This window comes from Leptopilina heterotoma, unplaced genomic scaffold (assembly GCF_015476425.1).
Source record: "Leptopilina heterotoma isolate Lh14 unplaced genomic scaffold, ASM1547642v1 Lhet_307, whole genome shotgun sequence".
Taxonomy (NCBI): Eukaryota; Metazoa; Arthropoda; class Insecta; order Hymenoptera; family Figitidae; genus Leptopilina; species Leptopilina heterotoma.
The window spans coordinates 919,246-937,366 of NW_025111010.1; the positions used below are offsets into that span (position 1 = coordinate 919,246).

General features: G+C 32.3%; 1 protein-coding gene across 1 annotated transcript; it reads left to right on the forward strand.

The window, feature by feature from the left end:
* Positions 1-6,977: 6,977 nt before the first annotated feature.
* LOC122504622 (piggyBac transposable element-derived protein 4-like) lies at positions 6,978-7,613 on the forward strand. The gene has a single exon (XM_043615805.1). It carries the CDS (start codon positions 6,978-6,980, stop codon positions 7,611-7,613), a length of 636 nt encoding a protein of 211 aa, XP_043471740.1.
* The last annotated feature ends 10,508 nt before the right edge of the window (positions 7,614-18,121 follow it).

The window sequence follows — 18,121 nt, forward strand, 5'->3', positions numbered from 1 at the left end:
TTCCATTTCGATCATTTTTTTATCCGTGCCTGGTCTAAACTTTAGAGGTACCGGATATGATTTTCTAATTATGTTTTTATGAGGTTTTATTTTTAAATGATATTCCATGGTGTCGGCACTACTATCTTTAGGGGTGAACAATTTTTTAAATCTTAACATTTTTCGAATAAAATTTTCCTTTTGAAAACCTGTGTATCCTTCTAACGACTTTGCGATTGATTTGATACCCCTCATAAAATCGTCAATATTCTCCCCTACATTTTCTGCTTTGGACCCATTATAGTATCAAGGTTAACCATTATCTCATTTTCAACCAGTTCAGAATTAATTTGTTCCATATTTTGAACTACGTTGCCGAAACCATTATCCGACCCAACATCATTATTCTTTTTAACTGAAATCTCTTTATCGTTTTCGATTGGTACCTGGGAAACACCCTCCCCCCTTTTATCCATTATGTTATCAGATGGATAAAATTGAAATAATTTCTCTATACCCAATGAATCATTAACATCACTATTCAAATCATTCAACACCAAAGATGACAAATTCATATTAGTATTCTCGAAATCTCCATTATGGACCGAATCCAGAATTTCACCCTTTACATTTTGTATATATGTGATATCATCACTGTCCTCCGTATTGTTGCAATTTAAAGAATAAATTTTGTCAAATTTAACAATAGGGTCAAAAATTTTATTTCCTTTAATATTTACCAAAAAGGTATGATAATCAATTATTACATCATTCTCCAAAAACCAATCATTCCCCAAAATTAATGGGCTGGATAATTTAGGGATAACCAAGAAAGAAGTAGGGTATATTTTGTCCCCAATTCGAATATTAGACATAATTTGTTTTTTAACTGACGTCGGTTTCTTTCCGATAGCTGTACAAATTTCAACGTTTGACACAGGTAATTCTACAAGTTTCCCATGCATATTCAGATAATTATAGAACTCATCCGAAATAGCTGTCACCTGACTGCCAGTATCAATTAACGCAGGGGCTGGGACTGAAAATAACGAAACAATGATCCGAGGACACACTGGTATCACCGTTCCCCTCTGTCCCTTCGTCGATTCCCTCTCCTGCAAAACCCCCTCTGCCTGCTTCTCAAAATCATCATAGTTACATGGGCGCGCTGTTTCTATCGAAAGCAGTGCGCCCCTTACCAGTTTGAATTTCCACTCGAATTCTTTGGCTTCCTACGGTTCGCCGTGATAGACATATTAGGAGGTGGAACACTCATATCGGGAAAGGAGAACTCCTTACCCCTCTCGCGTATCCCCACCGACCGAAGTTGGGAATTATGAGGAATAGCCGTCTCAAGACTCGATACAGGAAAACTCGCTAGGCTCTCCCCACTTGCACAATAACACATGGGTAAATCATTTCCCCTACCAGTTTGAATTTGTCTCATCTGAATTTTATTATTTTTATTTTCGACAATATCCGTCGCTAATTTATTGGGATTATTTTGCAACAATTTCTTTGATGAATTAGTTTTGTCATGAAAAGTTAGATCCAATTGTGTAAGAGTTTGTGAAATCTTATTAAAATCCGCAAAATCGACAGCTGCCATAATTTTGCGTACGCGAAGTGGTAACTGCTGAACTATAGTATAATGTATTTCATACGCTTCTAATTTTGGTTCAATATACTGAGCTTCATTGACTTTAAAAAAAAAATGAATTTAAACTCTCCTTATGCGACTCAAAACGCTGCGACAACCACTGCGATTTCATCTGCACGCGCACTGGCACCGAAAAAAATTCTGCTAAAAATTTTTCTTGAAAGTCATCAAACGAAACAATAGAATCTTTCTGTGTCTCGAACCAATCCGCTGCTCTATCTTCGAAAACATTATCCAACAAACCAACACGATTTTGCATTGCGATATTATTATTATTAAAAAATTTTATTAAATCACTTAAATATTTTTTTGGATGTTGTGAATCTACAAACTTTGGTGGTTTAGCATTCATACTTAGTCCTCTAAGACCATTAAGCAACGTACGAATCAATTGATCTCCAGCGTTCCCCTGACCCGCCTCCCCCCGTCTCAACTCACGCAATTGTTCATTTTGCAGATTATTTAAATCTCGCAATCGCAAAATTTCCGCCCGTAATTGATTATCACCCATTCCCTGTAATATTTCTTCCGCATCTCCCGTCATTATTAAAGTTTTATTATTTTCTTGGTGAATATTTTTCGAATGATTATTATTTCGTTTCTTATCTTTCAAAGGCGATAACAACAGTGTATGTTTTGAACGGGTGTTCGGTGGTGTCCTCGCGGTCATAAATACAAACAATCAACGTACTAATTGGAAACTAAAATACGCAAATAATTTTTCACGAGTCAAAAATCTCAATATATAAAGAACATAAAATATCGACCAATATAACATAAAATATTAAGGCAACAATCTATCGTGCCCCACGTTGGGCGCCAAAAATGTAGCGATTCTAACTTTCCTTTAAACAAATCACCCATTTAAATTTTAATAAAAATACAATTTAAGAAAATTATTATTAAACAAAACATACAGTAAAAAATTTATAAAAGCTTAAATAAATAATGGTGCAAAATTATAAGGTTAACTCCGTCCGTTTATTAAATCACAACTAAGCAAAATAAATTAATTTCCATTTAACATAAATAAGGATCGAATTTCAATAATAATCAATACAATTTATATATAATAATTACGAGACTCTGCGCAGAGCGAATTACTTTTAAAGATATAAAATCGATATATATATATATATATATATATATATATATATATATATATATACATACACAAAATTTATGACGAGATACTAAATAGAAAATAACACACTAGCATACAGAATTCATTCATACATAACAATATACGTTAAATTGGTCAAACAAAAAAAAAATATGATTCGCGAAATCACACGCCTGTCGTTTCTATAAATTAGCGTCCTACTCTCTGTCTACCTTTCATTAATATAAATCGATAATCACAAAATTTGGTACTCATCTTATTCCATTAATTGACGAGGATGATGATACGAATCTCGTGTCGGCTTACTTTCGTCAATATCCTGGAATTTCCGTCACAGCAATCGGGAAACACCTCCATCAATGCGACCGGTCAATTCTCCAGGAATCAAATTTATTGTAAAGCCATTATTCAGAGAAGTTCTCGGGAATCGATACTCGAAAGGTATTTTTAAACGCCCACACTTTTATAACAAGCCAAGGGAAAACAAAATATTATATAAAAACTTACAAAAAACATAGAAAATTGATGTAAGACGAAAAAGAGAATTCACCTTTCCGTGTCCTCGGCCGGCACGTGAGAGCGTAGCCTATATCAGTTCCGTCGACGGGGCGTGAAACGCGAATGACTTATCATTCGCATAAAATCCCCGAAACGACGACCAAATTCGGCCTATTCCCTCACATTACTCCTTTTCTCTTCATATTTCGAGAACACGAAAATTCATATAAGTTTAACCGGTAGCATCACCAAAGGGGCCACCCGACTGCAGAAATCCATCATAAAAAAAAGACATCGTCTCAACATATATAGTTTAAAATACTTACATAAAAAAGTGAGTTGATGAAACCCTTAGACAAACGTCTTCCACTGAATCTGTTTCGAATATTGAATCTGTAAAGAAAATTTTATGTATAAAATGGTAGCTGATTATATTTAATATTATGAAAGTAATTATTGAAACCTACATCAAAATGAACTCCTTTTCCTTTGTTTCTCAAACACACACAGCAATCTGTAATTAAAATGTACAGAATCCTTTTCCAATGCCTGGTTAAACCTCTACTCGTATAAGCTATCACTCTAGGTATGTTGAATGCTATTACTGCAGTGGTTGAATGACCGATAATACTCTACTGCTGGTTTACTATGAGCTGTAATTCTGTAATTCTGGTGCTGGAGGTGGTGTTGGAGCTGGAGATGTTATTGAAGCTAGATCCTGAAACAGAGTGGCGGTCCTCTGTTCTGGGACTACCCGAGGTACCTTCCTCCCTACCACGAGTTATATTCCCACCACTGTCGCTTCTCCCACTAATATTTCATCTACTGTTATACTAGCGTCCTCTACGTAAAATATTGAAGATTAAAACATGCTTTACATACATACATTTTATTTATAAAACATAAGAAAACAGATAGTTATAAAAGTTTTATATTTGAATTTTTTTAAATTAAAAATTGAAAATATAAATTTAGTTATATTTACATTTTTATTTTTTACAAAAAAACTTCTTTTTTTAATCACACCTACTTTTCTTTATATTTACATATTTATTTTTACAAAAAATTTCTTTTTTCAATCCCATCTACTTTTTTTAACCTTACGTGGTATATCCCACCTACTTCTTTTAACTCTAGGTGTCATGTTCCAAGCTTCCGGATCATCTTTAGTGTTTCTTCTCCAAACCTCCAGGTCAATTGTTTTTAATTCGGATATTCGTTTCAAGTTATTTTTCCTGGGGTCAATTGGTTCTAATTCGGATATTCTTTTCAAGCTATTTTTCCTGGGATCTTCTTTATTTTTTTTCAAAACCTTCGGATCAATTGTTTTTAAGCTACATATTCTTTCAAGGGTAGTTTTCCTAGGATCCTCAAACATTTTAAAAACTACAACACCTCCAGGTTTGAATATAATTTTCTGTAAATAAACAATATTTGTATTATTAAAATAAAACAAATATTAACTTTTTAAATTTGATTTCAAAATATTAAATAAAAATGCATACCATTTTATAGTATCAAAGGATACTTATTTTTTTATTATAAAAATAATAGTCTTCACTATCTTTTTATTATGAAAATAATATTCTTCAATATATTTTACACTGGAACTACTATTTTCACTACGAGAACACTTTTAATGAAGAGAATAGTTTTTACGAAGAGAACAGTTTTAATAATATTAATTAGTTTTTAATAATATTCTTCAATATATTTTACACTGGAACTACTATTTTCACTACGAGAACACTTTTAACGAAAAGAACAGTTTTCACGAAGAGAACAGTTTTCACAATGATAGGTAGACTCAAAATATATCCGGAAAAATTTCCAAAAATTTACCCCTACCCCAACCACCCACCCACCAACATATTTAAAGTCTGTAAAAAAAAGGTTAAAAGTTTCAAATATTTTTATGATAGTGTTCACAGGTAGCTGTAAAATTGAAAAGAATAGTTTTTTCATGAAGAGCACAGTTTTCACAATGATACGTAGACTTAAAGTATATCCGGAAGAATTTCCAAAAATTTACTTTCCCCAACATATTTAAAGATTGTAAAAAATTTAGAAAGTTTCAACTATTCTTATGATAGGGCTCACAGGTAGCTACAAAATGTTTGTTCAGTCTGAAGGTTTCTTAGACAATGTCTTTATTCTATTCAAGATGCAGGTTGAAATATCTTTTTTTATGATAGGGTTCACAGGTAGCTGCAAAATTGTACAGGCATGTTAAAACCTGTCTGAAGGTTTTTTAGACAATGTCTTTATTCTATTCAAGATACAGGTTGAAACATGCTTTAAGATATTCAAAAAATACTATTGTTATCTTAGAAAAAGACGAGTTGAGACTTGCTCACATATTTTTGGACAATACATTTATCCCCATGGTGCTGTAGTACCAGTGAAGCATGCTGCAAGAGTCAGGTAGACAGGTCTGACGCATGAAACTTTCACTCACTCAACGCGGTAACCGTACGCGCACTTTTGCTGCGCACTGGGCCTTACCACCACCCACCACCACCCACTCCCACTACCCACAACGCCTGCGCGGTATCTCACGAACACTTAATCCCTCGCGCTTCTCTATACGATTTTTGAAATTTCTGGTTTATACTAAGTGGGTGGTGGTGGGTGGTAATATTGGAAATATATATATAAAGGAAAAAAGTGGGTGGGCGGGAGGGGGTGGTTAACTAAGAGCAATAGAAGAGGGTGGGTGGTATTTGCATATTCTATATCCAAAAGGGTGGAGAGTGGGTGGAATTTGGATAAACTAAAAGGGTTAACAATGAAAGTTAAATAATAAACAATAGAAAACGTATGCAAATTAAAAGGGTTAACTAATTTACATATGCAAATCAGGTACCCCACCAACCCTCTGTAACTTTTCCATATATTTAAATATATACAAATTAAAAGGGTTAACTAATTTAAATATATACAAATCAGGTACCCTACCAACGCTCAGTAACTTTACCACATATTTAAATATATGCAAATTAAAAGGGTTAACTAATTTGAATATATGCAAATCAAGTATCCCTACTAACGTCAATTAAAAGGGTTAACTAATTTAAATATATGCAAATTAGATACCCCACTAACGTCAATTAAAAGGGTTAACTAATTTAAATATATGCAAATCAGGTACCCCACCAACGGCCGGTAAATTACCCACATATACCCCACCAACGGTCGGTAAATTACCCACATATACCCCACCAACGGTCGGTAAATTACCCTCGCGGTCGGTAAGTAGGAATCTACATTACCGATTTTATCCAGAACCGGCCTAGCTATACTACTGATTTTTAAGCAAACTTTTCAGGAACAGTTATTGAAGTTTTTTATTTGAAGACCAGTGTCTGTCATACGAAATTTTTCAGACTATGTGAAAATTATTGTTTTAATATTCAGTTTTGAAAATTAGAAAATTTATGCACGAGTTAATAAAAAAATGTTCATGTTGCCTGAAAGCAACACTGGTCCTCAAAGGGTTAATGGGAATAGTACACAAAGCATCCTTGGCCATGTACTGATCAAAAGAAAAAATATTAGAAACCCCAATTTTTTCAAAGATAATGTCGTATAATCGATTTCGAGAAATCCTTTCATTGTTACACTTTTCTGACAATGATTTAGATACAAATGATAAACTTGTAAAAATTTGTCCTGTGCTAGACAATCTATTAGAGCAGTTTAAAGCTACTTATAGACATGCCGAAAGTAGATTTAAAAAAAATTAAAACTGGTGATTTGCAAATTCGACACACACCTAAAGTCTGTTTCTTAGCATGGAAGGACAAAAAAGCAGTTACAATGTTGACAACCATGCATGAACCTAAGTTGATCAACACTGGTAAATTAAACAGGCGTACGAGAGAAATTGTTGAGAAACCTAATGTTGTCATTTCCTACAACAATAATATGGGAGGAGTCGATCTTATGGATCAGTCTCTCTCCGTTTATCATATTATTTACAAAACAATCAAGTGGTATCATAAACTTTACTTTCACTTAATCGACATTGCTATTTTCAACGCATACGTAATTTATAATCAGCTTCACCCGGAAAAGAAAATAAGACACTTGCAGTTTAGACACTCAATAGTGACAGAAATTCTTCAACTTCATCACCATCAAATACCACAGGTTAAGCAAAGTGTGCGTCATGTTGACAATCCGATCAAATCCTCAAAGACACATTATCCTGCTAAAGGGTCGAAAAGACGATGCACTGTTTGCTATTCTTCCCACATAAGGAAAAAAACAACTTGCATGTGCGAAGAATGTGATGTACCCTTATGTTTTGCTCCTTGCTTTAAAAAGTATCACTGTCGTAGAAGTGATTAAATGTGTTTTAAATAGAAACACTTCAAAAAAAGTAGAAAAAACTTTATTTCTAACATTTTTAATAATTTTAAAATAATTACTATATAATAAAATTTGAAAAGAAAAATACAAAAAAAATTTTTTAAAAAGTTAAAAAATTTAAAAAATACAAAAAAATAATGGAGTGTAAAATCCCGACAGCCTCCTCGCGGCACACTCTGGGTGTATGTTTTACGATACTTAAAAAAGTCAAACATCAGCTAATGTCAGGGTACTAAAAAATGATTTTATTCTTTTTAAGTTTAATTTTATACCCCCCCCCCCCCCCGAGTAATGAGTTTCAATCAAATTCGATAAAATTTAATAAAAAAGTCCGCCATTTTGGATTTGACATTTTGAATTTTAGAAAATTAATATTGGATTCGTAATCAGCGACCCCAAAAACCCCCGAGTAACACTTTTTAGGTGGATCGGTACAGTAGAAATATTATTTTGGTCAAAGGCGTCAGTGACACTCAACGGGTTAAAAAAAATTTTTTTCTAAAAAAAATTTTGTACATTTTTTTTCTGTTTCTACATGACAAAATGAACAATTTATGTTCTTAAAAAAATTTTTTTAAACAAACCGTTTTTGAGTTATTAACAATTGAAAAAAATGGCTAATTATTTAAACAAATGATCATATTATTCTTAAAAGTTATGGAAAAATTTTTTTTTAAATGCGTTTAAAAGGTGATAAAACTAGCTTTAAAATAATATAAGAGTGATTTACATGCAATGATTTTCTAAACAACTGTATCGCTTTAAAAAAGCCAAAAAAAATTGAAAAATTTTAAGTTGCAATAACATTTTTTAAACATTAACAAATTAATTTTTAAAAATTTTGTTTTATACAGTGTTGAAGCTTAGGAAAATAGCTTTAAAAAGAGACCTTTTTGAGCTTTTTTATCTTTAATAATAAACAAAATACAAAACTTTTTGTAAAGTGTTTAATCGCTGTAGGGTGGGCAAAAGTTATTGAGCAGCACTGTAGGTATTAAGGTGGCCGTTAAAAACGACAATTTGGAATTTTGTCCATTTCTGGGTCTCATTTTGTCACAAATTAGAAAAAATTAGATACGTATTTTTTTATTTTTTTAAAATTAATATTTAGTATTAAATATTTAATTTTAAAAAAATAAAAAAATATGTCTCTAATTTTTTCCAATTTGTGACAAAATAAGACCCGGAAATGGACAAATTTCCAAAATGTCGTTTTTAACGGCCACCCTAATAGGTATACTTTATTTATAAAATTAGCAATTTTTAAAAAATAGAATTCAAAAATTTGTTATTCAATCTTTTTTTTATAAAAATAAAATATGAATTGGAATATAATTTTTTAATATTATAATACACTGTAAAAAAAGGGAGTTAATTTTTAACTTTTCAGGAGATTCTATAAAAGTTGGACCCATTTGAGAGTTAAACCGAAAGGAGTTGGATGAAGGGAGTTGAAATTTACACAGTAAAAATAAGAAGTTATTAAATTAACTCCCTTTTGGAGTTATTTTTGTATTTAAATAATTGAATGCTCGTAGAATTTTCAAATAAAAATTGATTTAAAAATGAATTTCGCTTTAAATGTTTTAGATAATAATTGAATATAAAAAGCATTATAACGTGAATTTTTAGAAATAATTGATATTCGAAAAGTTTTCAACTTAAAATATTTGAAAAGGGCCTAGCGGAGTAAGCATGCAAAATCTGCCCCCGCTCAAAAAAATTTGAAATTCTTGTTACATGTTGGTAACATTAAGATAAAATTTTTCATCAAATATTTTTTCAAAAAAAGTATTTTTGTAAGAGTTATGGAGGGGGAAAGAAAAATCAAAAATTTGTTTTTTCTCGAAAACCACTGGATCGATTTTAATGAAATTTATATGTATTTTATAAATTCATAAGAGGAATTTAAAAAAAAATTCAAAAAATTTTGCCCAAAAAATACCCCAAAAAAGAAATTTTTTAATTTTCAAAAAAAAATTTTTTGGTCTTATTTTGGAGATACTACTTTGAAATTTGTACAGAAAATTCTCCTAAATGTGTTCTTTTAAGAAATATTTTTGTCGATTTTTTTAATTAGGTACCACATAGTTAAAAAAATTAAAATCCTAGATTTTTCTTTCCCCCTCCATAACTCTTACAAAATACATTTTTTGAAAAAATATTTGGTGAAAAATTTTATCTTAATGTTGCCAACATGTAACAAGAATTTCAAAGTTTTTTGAGCGGGGGCAGATTTTGCATGCTTACTCCGCTAGGCCCTTTGAATTTTTCATACTTTCAAGTGACAATTGTATAGAATTAATTTTTTGAAATAATTGAATTTTCTTTGAAATCATTAAAAAAAAATTTTTTTTTAATATAGGGGAGACCGAGGCGTAATGGCTTAGGGGCGTAAATCATTTCGATTTATTCAAACTTGATATGTCATAGTAATTTTAGTCTCTGCTCAAAATAATGTACTTGGTGTACTGTAAGTTTGTACCAAGTTTAATTGTTATTCATTTATTATTGTTGAAAATATGGTAGAAAAAGTGATTTTGATGCTTGAAAATAAGTTTCTAAAGTCTTTATTTTTTTGTTATATCTTTTTCAAAAATAGTTGTAAAAAATGTTTAAAAATCAAGTTTTGGGCTTAGAACATTTGTTTTTAAAGAACACTTGACAATTTTTGTCTAATACTTATGGTATTGATAAAAAGTAACAAAATATTCAACAAACACCTCCGTGGTATTGGCCCGTTTATTCTACTAAGAAAAACCTATTATTTTAAAAATTTTAATAAAATAATCCTGTCAAGTTTAATTTCTTGCAATTCATATATTAATAAGTACAAATGACAACATTTTATTAAAAAAAAATTGGAGAATAGATTTTTTAAATAAATGTAGTTTGTATTTCGCTCCAACTTTATAAAATTTGATTATTTCACGGAAATGTTTGAAGTTTAAATTAAATATGTTTCATTTTCAATATTGTTTATTATAAATATACAATATACCTCTCTAATTTTTCACATCATGACCTGATATTCCAAGCGTGACGAAATTAGACAGGTCCTGACGAATTTTCCTAGTTTGCGCCTCACTGGACGAAAGGACATCTATTCAGGGCCTTACTAAATCCTATTTTCAATTTCCATACGGGTAACAGAACATTTTTTTGAACAAAATTTTTTCCTTTATTTTCTAAAAATTCAAAAAGTTTTAATTAGGTACATTTTTAATTAAAATTTGTAATTGACAAGTATAATTTTTGATTTGTCAAATAAGACTTTAATAATTTTAAAGAAAAAAATAACAAAAACATACACAAAAACTAACTTTAAAGTGTGGACAGGCAGAAAAAATGAAAGAATGCAAGACGAAGAATATTATAGTTAATTACCTTATCTTTTTTAAATTATTACATATACACTTTTCACCTGTCAAAATTATTGTATACAAATATAAAGAAATTTAACAGACGACTTTTTTGTGAGCAATATTTATTGCTTAATGAAACTCTTAATTATTCCTCTCATCAAATTGTAAAGGAAAATAGAATAGTTTTCTGAAAGTTGGACGCGTTTTCTTTAGTGTGCTCATATTTCATGTTATAATATCCCTTTGGCACACAGTCCAAAATCAAATCCGAAATGTAATGGTGTGGACAGCAATAGTGGGTTGCTTATCTGCGGTCACCATAGAATTTTCACCGAATACATTACATACGTCGTTTAGATGATTGGCACAGATTAGACAATGTGTGAAACTTGCCACACGGATTTTCGATAAGACTACGTTTTAGATCTCCCTCATTCTCTCACTTTTTTTTTGTTTCTTCTCTTTTTCTCCTTCCAATCAAACTTAAAAATTCCACCATTTCGTATATTTTCTAACATGTTCTTTTTTATATTGGAAATTTGAAATTACAGAATTGTCCTGTAAATTGATTAATATTTTTTTTAATTTTACAATTTAATTATTTTTTATTATTATTAGAATCTTTATCCACTGTGTAGAAATCGTCAAAATCAAAAATGGCGGATTTTAAAAATGAAATAGGGTACTCAAGAGTTTTTGGGGTAGCTGAAAAAGAATCTAATATAGATGTTTTGTTTTTTGTATCATAGTGTAAATTGGTAAAGTAGTACTTTGTCCTATACCTGCACGGAAAGTATGTGTCGACACGCACAAGTCAAATTTGTTTGTTTAAAAATTGTTTAAAGTTCTCTTGTTGCGCGTGGATGAATAAATAATTTAAAAACACTTGATATTTAATGAAGCAAAGTAATACATTTTATTTTTCTTTGAAAGGCACTCCACATTTGATTATATTAATTATATTAATTACAAATTAAAATTTTATATTATAAAAGTACATTGCTGTTTAAAGTCAAACAATGATCTGGTAAATCATCACCACTATTCTCTCAATTTCCTTCAAATTTCTCCTTCTACACAGCTTATCGTTTTTCATTATACTTTTGGAAATAGATGGCATCACTTATCAGTCACATTTTATACATTACATTTTACATCCCGCCGGCCCTGACAGGTCAATACTTTACAAATTAATTTCCACTGGAAGTGGTGAAATTCTTTTTACACCCCGCTCAGTTACACCATTATTTGTTCTTAATTTTACAACTCGCACCACTGAATCATCACCCTTGATGACCTCAACAACTCTGCCCATACACCAATGTAGAGGAGGAACATTTTCCTCTTTTATTGTTACCAAAGTACCCACTTTAATGTTATATTCGCCCACAAACCATTTACTCTTTAAATTTAACTCATTCAAGTACTCCTTTGACCATCGTTTCCACAGATCATTTTTTATTTTTTGAATATGTTGCCATATATTCAGTCTATTTGATGGAATCATGGAAAGGTCAGTCGATGGAATTGTCAAAAGAGATTGACCGATAAGAAAATGTCCCGGCGTTAAAACTTCGAAGTCATTCGGATCAGATGACATTTATGTTAATGGGCGTAAGTTGAGCAAAGCCTCAATTTCACACATCAAAGTAATCATTTCTTCGTAGGACAACAATACATCACCAATCATTCTTCTCAAATGATGCTTAAGTGCTTTTACTTCCGCCTCCCAAATTCCGCCAAAGTGCGGAGTGCGAAGTGGATTAAGTGCCACTCGATCAATTGATTAGATAATTCTTTTTTAATTTTTTCGTTAACTTCTTGTGAAGCCAAAAATTTGTAAAAGCACTTAAGCTCATTGTTTGCTCCCACGAAATTAGTCCCGTTGTCAGTATACAAAGCCTTTGCCTTCCCACGTCTCGCAAAAAATCGTCGCAAACTACCAATGAATGCTTCAGAAGTTAAATTTTCAACGAGTTCGTTGTGAACAGCTTTTGTAGCTAGGCATATAAATATTGCTGTATATACTTTTAGTTTTGACCTATTTTGATGTCGATTTTCTTTTATAAAAAAATGACCACAATAATACTATACCCACAATTTCAAATGGTCTCGTCGCAGACAATCGTACCTTGGGAAGCTTGCGCATTACATAGGCTACTTCTCTCGGTTTCGCTCTACAACACTTTACGCATGACATTACAATCTTTCTAACTGACAATTTACCGTCAACTATCCAATATTTTTTCCGAATACTGTATAACGTCGCGTTAATTCCTGCGTTCTTTATATTGAAATGAGTATTACGAATCAACATAGTGGTAACGGGATGATCTTTAGGGAGAAGGATGGGATGAATCTGGTCAATTTGCAACTCTGATTGCTGAATCCTACCCCCCACCCTCAAAACTTGATCATCAATGAATGGACTTAAACGAATGATTTTGGAGCTGTTGGTAATTTGTTTACCTGAGCGAAGATCCTTAATCTCATTTGAGAACTCTGAATGATGCTGATCATCTTCACTTCTGCTGATCGGAGTTCTTCTGCTGATAATCCACCCTTGAGTCTCTTCTTTTCACGCGTATTCTGACAGAATCGAAGACAGTAGACAAAAACTCGTACGAGTTTCTGGAAAGATGAATACTTGTTACATGAATTCCATCGCTCAATGATCGTTGCAGTCAATACTTGTACTTTTTCTTGATGTTGATGATCCTCCTCTACAATTCGAAATTCCGGTGGCCAATTAATTTCTTCCTCTCGGAGCCAGGTTGTCCGTGTTTCCAAAGTTGATTGCTGATAAATTCACCTGCTAATTGTCCTCTAGATAATACATCTGCTGGATTATCTGCAGATGAAACATTCCTCCAATTGCATGCCTTGCTAATACTTTGGATTTCGGCAATTCTGTTTGCTTCAAAAGTCTCTAACTTGTAGGGAGGTTTGTTGATCCAATTAAGGACAATAGTTTAATCTGTCCAGAAGGTCACCTTTTGGAAATCAACTTTAAGAGCTCTTGAAACAGTCATGAATAATTTTGCGAGCAGAACTGCACCACACAATTCCAGCCAAGGAAGCGAGATGATCTGCAGAGGAGCCACCCTTGATTTGAAGCACAACAGGATTGAATAGATTTCTCCATTGAGCACTGATCTAAGATAGATGCAGGCACCATAGGCGCGCTGACTGTCATCGGAAAATCCGTGGAGCTGCAGATCATAAGATTGAGGAATTCTAGCGAGTCTTGGCAAATGCCAATCATTTATTAAATTCAGCTGTTCACGGAAAGCTAACCAATTTATTTCCACCTCCTTTGGAACAGGATCATCCCATCCGAGTTTTAATTTCCATAACTGCTGCATTTTCATTTTTGCCAGCACAATAACTGGAGCAATCCACCCCTGTGGATCATATAGTTGAGCCTTCAATTTTTTACGCATATTTTGCAAACTGTCTGATAGAGAGTTGGTAATCCTAGGATCATTCAAGACCCACTTACATAACCGCAATCCAGCCTTAGATATTACTTGAATTAGATCCTTCACCAATTTTTCAGCTTTCTCAAATGAATCTGCACCAGACAGCATGTCATCCACATAGAAGTCGCTTCTTAAAACAGCTGCAGCCTCTGGAAATTTGGACTCTTCATCTTCAGCCAGTTGACTCAAGCATCTAGTCGCTAAAAAGGGAGCTGCCGAAGTTCCATAAGTTATCGTCTTCAGCTGATAGATCTTAGGAGGTTCATTAGTATTAAATCGCCATATTATCCTTTGATATTTCCTGTCCTCAGGATAAATGAGAAACTGGCGATACATTTTCTGTATATCTGCTTCTACTGCAACTTCAAATAATCTGAATGTAAGTATCAGCTCCAGCACTCCATCTTAAATCACCGGTCCCAACATGAGTACGTCATTCAATGATAATCCAGAATTTGTTTTAGATGATCTATTGAACACTGCTCTCAGCCTGGTCGTGAGACTAGACTCCTTCTTCACTGGTAATTCCTCAATTCTCCAAAATTTTTCCAATTGATCATGCAGCTGATCTCTGATTAAATTGCATGATACTTGATTCCGAGGATGAAGATTGTTGATTCTTCCAGTCACGATCCATCCAATTTTCGTACTTTGCAGCTGAGTGTGTGGAAGAGCCAAAGGAATCCTATTGTTGCATAAAAGATCATGATCTCTTTATTTAGAGGATTACTAGGATGAACACTAGTGATACGGGGTAGTACAAGGAAAGACAATTTGGTAGAATAGTTATTAAATCCTGATTCGAATTTCGCGTGTTCCCATTCCAAACTATCAATTTCATGATTATTAATTACTTCAACAGCAATTTTAGAAGTCAGAACATTCTGTTGGGAACCGCTGTCGAGCAATATTCTACATTCGTGTTTGTTTCCATCAATATCAAACATATACACTAAAGCGGTTGACGCATCACACATATGCAAAGTTTTTCCCTGACTTATATTATTTTCTGATTGCACGTCTTTATCTGAATTCGTATCTACATTATTTATGTGAAGAAGTGTATGATGACGTTTATTGCGCTTCATGCAGTTCCCAGATCAACATTCACTAATTAAATGATTCTTACGCAAACAGTTACAGCAAAGTCATTTCTTTTTAACAAGTTCTTTTCTATCGTTTACTAAAAGTTTAATGAATTCTTGACAATTATTAAGCAAATGATTATTTTTACAATTATAGCATGAAAGAGTTCCTTGTGTATTAACCCTTTCGTGCCTCCGGTACATATATGTACCACTTAGAAAATTTTATGTAATTCTTTAAAAAATTAACCAATTAATTTGCACTAAATTGCTTTTTATTCCGAATGGATGTGGCTACAATTAAAAAAATAGTAAATTACAAAAAGTTGTAATATTTATTTTAAACAATAGAATAAACATTGACTGTTTAAAAAAAACAGTGATGTAACAAACTATACATTTCATTTACATTTAGTGAATAATTTTTAACAACACTTTGTTTTTTATGTTTTTGGGGTCGTTGATTACGAATCTTAAGTCAGATTTAAAAATTTCAAAATGGTGGATCTAATATGGCTGACAAATTTTTAAACAAATTTCAAATATTTTTAAATTTTATCAAAATTGCTTCCAAATTGTTATTTGGGGATTTTCGGGGTCACTGATTACGAATCCGATGTCAGTTTTTCAAAATTTAAAATGGCGAATCCAATATGGCGGACAAGATTTTAAAAAATTGCTTGAATTTGGGTCCATATTGTTACTTGGGTGGTTTTCGGGGTCGCTGATTGCAAATCGAAAGTCAGATTTAAAAAATTTTAAAAATTAAAAATGGCGGATCCAATATGGCGGAAAAGATTTTAAAAAATTCCGTAAATTTGCTTCAATATTGTTACTCGGGGTTTTTCGGGGTCGCTGATTACGAATCCGATGTCAGTTTTACAAAATTCAAAATGGCGGATCCAATATGGCGGATGAGATTTTAAAAAATTGCTTGAATTTGCGTCAATATCGTTACTTGGGGGTTTTAAGGGTCGCTGATTATGAATCAGACGTTAGATTTAAAAAAATTTTTAAATTGAAAATGTCGGATCCAATATGACGAACAAGATTCTAAAAATTGCTTCTATTTGCTTCAAGACTGCTACTCGCGGGTTTTTGGAGTCGCTGATTACGAATCTGATGTCAGTTTAAGTTTTATTGATAAAATAGTAGAAACAAAATAATCCATGCTCAATTTTGTAAAAAATATGTTTTTAAATCCACAAAAAATTGCCAAGTGAAAAGATTAATTTTCATAATTTTTAATAAAACTCTTTATTTGTACCATTGTACACTATTCTGGTGTATCGAAATTCATTTGTATAATTTTGTAACTAATTTCAGATCATATTTTTATTCTAAATTTTTTGTATAATTTATTTTTTATATAAAAATTAGGATCTGAAATATTAATAAAATTTGAATCTAAAATTCTCTCCGTACTTAACGACCTCAAAAACTTTTATATTTGATCCGACATTTTGATTTTAAAAAACTGAAATTAGATTCGTAATCAGTGACCCTTAAAACCCCCAAGTATCGGTTTTAAAGCAAATTGAAACAAAGTTTTGAAAATCTCGTCCGCCATATTGGATCCGCCATTTTGGATTTTGAAAAACTGACATCGGATTCGTAATCAGCGGACCCGAAAACGCCCAAGTAACAATATTGAATCAAATTCAAGAAATTTTTTGAAATCTTGTCCGCCATATTAGATCCTCTATTTTGAATTTAAAAAATTTTAAAAATATGACTTCTAATTCGCAATCAGCGACCCCGAAAACCCCTAAATAACAATATTGACGCAAGTTCAAGCAATTTTTTAAAATCTTGTCCGCCATACTGGATCCGCCATTTTGAATTTTGAAAAACTGACATCGGATTCGTAATCAGCGACCCCGAAAACCCCCGATTAACAATATTCAAGCAAATTCAGGCAATTTTTTGAAATCTTGTCTGCCATACTGGATCCGCCATTTTGATTTTTAAAAATTTTTTAATTTTGAATTCTGATTCGCAATCAGCGACCCCGAAAACTGCCAAGTAACAACATTGACGCAAATTCAAGTAATTTTTTAAAATCTTGTCCGCCATATTGGATCCGCCATTTTTAATTTTTTAAAACTCTCATCGGATTCGTAATCAGCGACCCCGAAAACCCCCGAGTACCAATTTGGAAGCAAATCCAACCGCTGGATTTCCCGGGGGCACGAAAGGGTTAAAACAAAGGACTTTGCTACAGTCTTTTTTCGTTATTTGTGGACAATTTTCCGCTACGCTTTGTATACTGTTTATTGTTCTCCCCACATCTAGAGTATATTGCTTTTAACAATTGACATCGATCGCGCAAGAAATTTGTAAATTTTTCGAACTTAGGCATCTGATTCCCACTTATACATTTCTTCGACTCTCTCCTTGACTCTTTATCCAATTTAGAAGTTATCAAGCAAATGAGGGGAGTGTCCCATATATCAATGGGCTCATTTAAAACTTTTAAAGCGCGCATGTGTTTAACAATCGCGTCATAGAAACCACGTAAATTAATATTCGATTCACGATTTATATTTGGCAGA